Genomic DNA, 1,068 nt, shown 5'->3' on the forward strand with positions numbered 1-1,068 from the left:
CATGAGCCAGTTGGTGTGTGTGGCCAGATCATTCCTTGGAATTTCCCGCTGGTCATGCTTAGTTGGAAGTTAGGACCTGCTCTTTCCTGTGGCAACACCGTGATTGTCAAACCGGCAGAGCAGACGCCTCTCTCAGCTCTTTATGTGGCATCTCTGATAAAAGAGGCAGGGTTTCCCCCAGGAGTGGTGAATATTGTGCCTGGTTACGGACCCACTGCAGGAGCAGCCATCTCTTCCCACATGGATGCCGACAAAGTGGCGTTCACAGGATCAACAGAGGTTGGAAAATTAATTAAAGAAGCTGCTGGGAAGAGCAATCTGAAGAGGGTGACCCTGGAGCTGGGCGGGAAGAGCCCCTGCATCGTGTTTGCAGACGCGGACTTGGACAACGCAGTTGAATTTGCACACCAGGGATTATTCCTCCACCAAGGCCAGTGTTGTGTAGCTGCCTCCAGGCTTTTTGTGGAAGAATCAATTTATGATGAGTTTTTTCGAAGGATTGTTGAGCGGGCTAAGAAGTATGTTCTTGGCAATCCTCTGACCCCAGGAGTAAGCCAAGGTCCTCAGATTGACAAGGAACAATATGATAAAATAATTGACCTCATTGAGAGTGGGAAGAAAGAAGGGGCCAAACTGGAATGTGGAGGAGGCCCCTGGGGGAATAAAGGCTACTTTATCCAGCCCACAGTTTTCTCCAATGTGACAGATGAGACGTGCATTGCCAAGGAGGAAATATTTGGACCAGTCCAGCAAATCATGAAGTTTAAATCTTTAGAAGAAGTGATCAAGAGAGCCAACAACACTTTCTATGGCTTGGCGGCAGGAGTCTTCACCAAGGACCTTGATAAAGCTGTGACAGTGTCTGCTGCCCTGCAGGCTGGGACGGTGTGGGTGAACTGTTATATGGCAAATTCTGTCCAGTGCCCCTTTGGGGGATTCAAGATGTCTGGAAATGGACGAGAACTGGGAGAATATGGTCTTCATGAATATACTGAGGTCAAGACAGTCACAATGAAAATTTCCAAGAAGAATTCATAAAGAACTTCGTGAGGGTGGAGAGAAGTGTCA

The 1,068-nt window shown here is 48.1% G+C and overlaps 1 protein-coding gene across 1 annotated transcript in view; it reads left to right on the plus strand.

The window, feature by feature from the left end:
- LOC102845267 (retinal dehydrogenase 1-like) overlaps positions 1-1,038 on the plus strand; it is a 13,497-nt gene extending 12,459 nt beyond the window's left edge. Inside the window, exon 2 of the mRNA XM_006885606.1 lies at positions 7-1,038. Within this exon, the coding sequence (XP_006885668.1) occupies positions 7-1,038 (1,032 nt within the window). The remainder of the gene's footprint in view (positions 1-6) is intronic.
- The last annotated feature ends 30 nt before the right edge of the window (positions 1,039-1,068 follow it).

Source organism: Elephantulus edwardii, unplaced genomic scaffold (assembly GCF_000299155.1).
Source record: "Elephantulus edwardii isolate Elephantulus edwardi_28Jun2011 unplaced genomic scaffold, EleEdw1.0 scaffold00044, whole genome shotgun sequence".
Taxonomy (NCBI): Eukaryota; Metazoa; Chordata; class Mammalia; order Macroscelidea; family Macroscelididae; genus Elephantulus; species Elephantulus edwardii.